The sequence below is a fragment of the Vespula pensylvanica genome, unplaced genomic scaffold (assembly GCF_014466175.1).
Source record: "Vespula pensylvanica isolate Volc-1 unplaced genomic scaffold, ASM1446617v1 scaffold0128, whole genome shotgun sequence".
Lineage (NCBI taxonomy): Eukaryota > Metazoa > Arthropoda > Insecta > Hymenoptera > Vespidae > Vespula > Vespula pensylvanica.
This window is the reverse complement of record NW_025113333.1, coordinates 638-1326: the sequence shown is the minus strand read 5'-3', so window position 1 is coordinate 1326 and position 689 is coordinate 638. Positions and strand designations below refer to the sequence as shown.

General features: G+C 41.5%; 1 protein-coding gene across 1 annotated transcript; it reads left to right on the top strand.

Moving 5' to 3' along the window:
* Window positions 1-119: 119 nt before the first annotated feature.
* On the top strand, window positions 120-658 carry LOC122637395 (the record flags this gene model as incomplete). The annotated part of the gene is made up of 1 exon (XM_043829491.1): window positions 120-658. A coding segment is annotated over one exon (539 nt), but the record flags the coding sequence as incomplete, so codon positions are not given.
* Window positions 659-689: the final 31 nt, after the last annotated feature.

The following is a 689-nucleotide window of genomic DNA, read 5'->3' as shown; positions in this document are numbered from 1 at the left end:
GGGACTTAGAAATTTTCTATCTATCACCAGGAATGGACTTAGAAATTTTTGCGCTTTCCGCGGACTGATATTCTACCACGAGGAATGAACTTAGAAATTTTTACACCTTCCTGGGACAGAAAGTTTTACACCTTCCGGGGACTTAGAAATTTTTACATCTTCCGGGGACTTTGACATTCTACCACGAGGAATGGACTTAGAAATTTTTACACCTTCCTGGGACTTGGAAAGTTTTACACCTTCCGGGGACTTAGAAATTTTTACATCTTGCGGGGACTTTGACATTCTACCACCAGAAGTGGACTTAGAAATTTCTGTACCTTCCGGGGACTTTGACATTCTACCACGAGGAATGGACTTAGAAATTTTTACACCTTCCTGGGACTTAGAAAGTTTTACACCTTCCGGGGACTTAGAAATTTTTACATCTTTCGGGGACTTTGACATTCTGCCACGAGGAATGGACTTAGAAATTTTTACACCTTCCTGGGACTTGGAAAGTTTTATACCTTCCGGGGACTTAGAAATTTTTACATCTTTCGGGGACTTTGACATTCTACCACCAGAAGCGGACTTAGAAATTTTTACACCTTCCGGGGACTTTGACATTCTACCACGAGGAATGGACTTAGAAATTTCTGTACCTTCCGGGGACTGACATTCTACCACGAGGAATGGACTTAGAAATT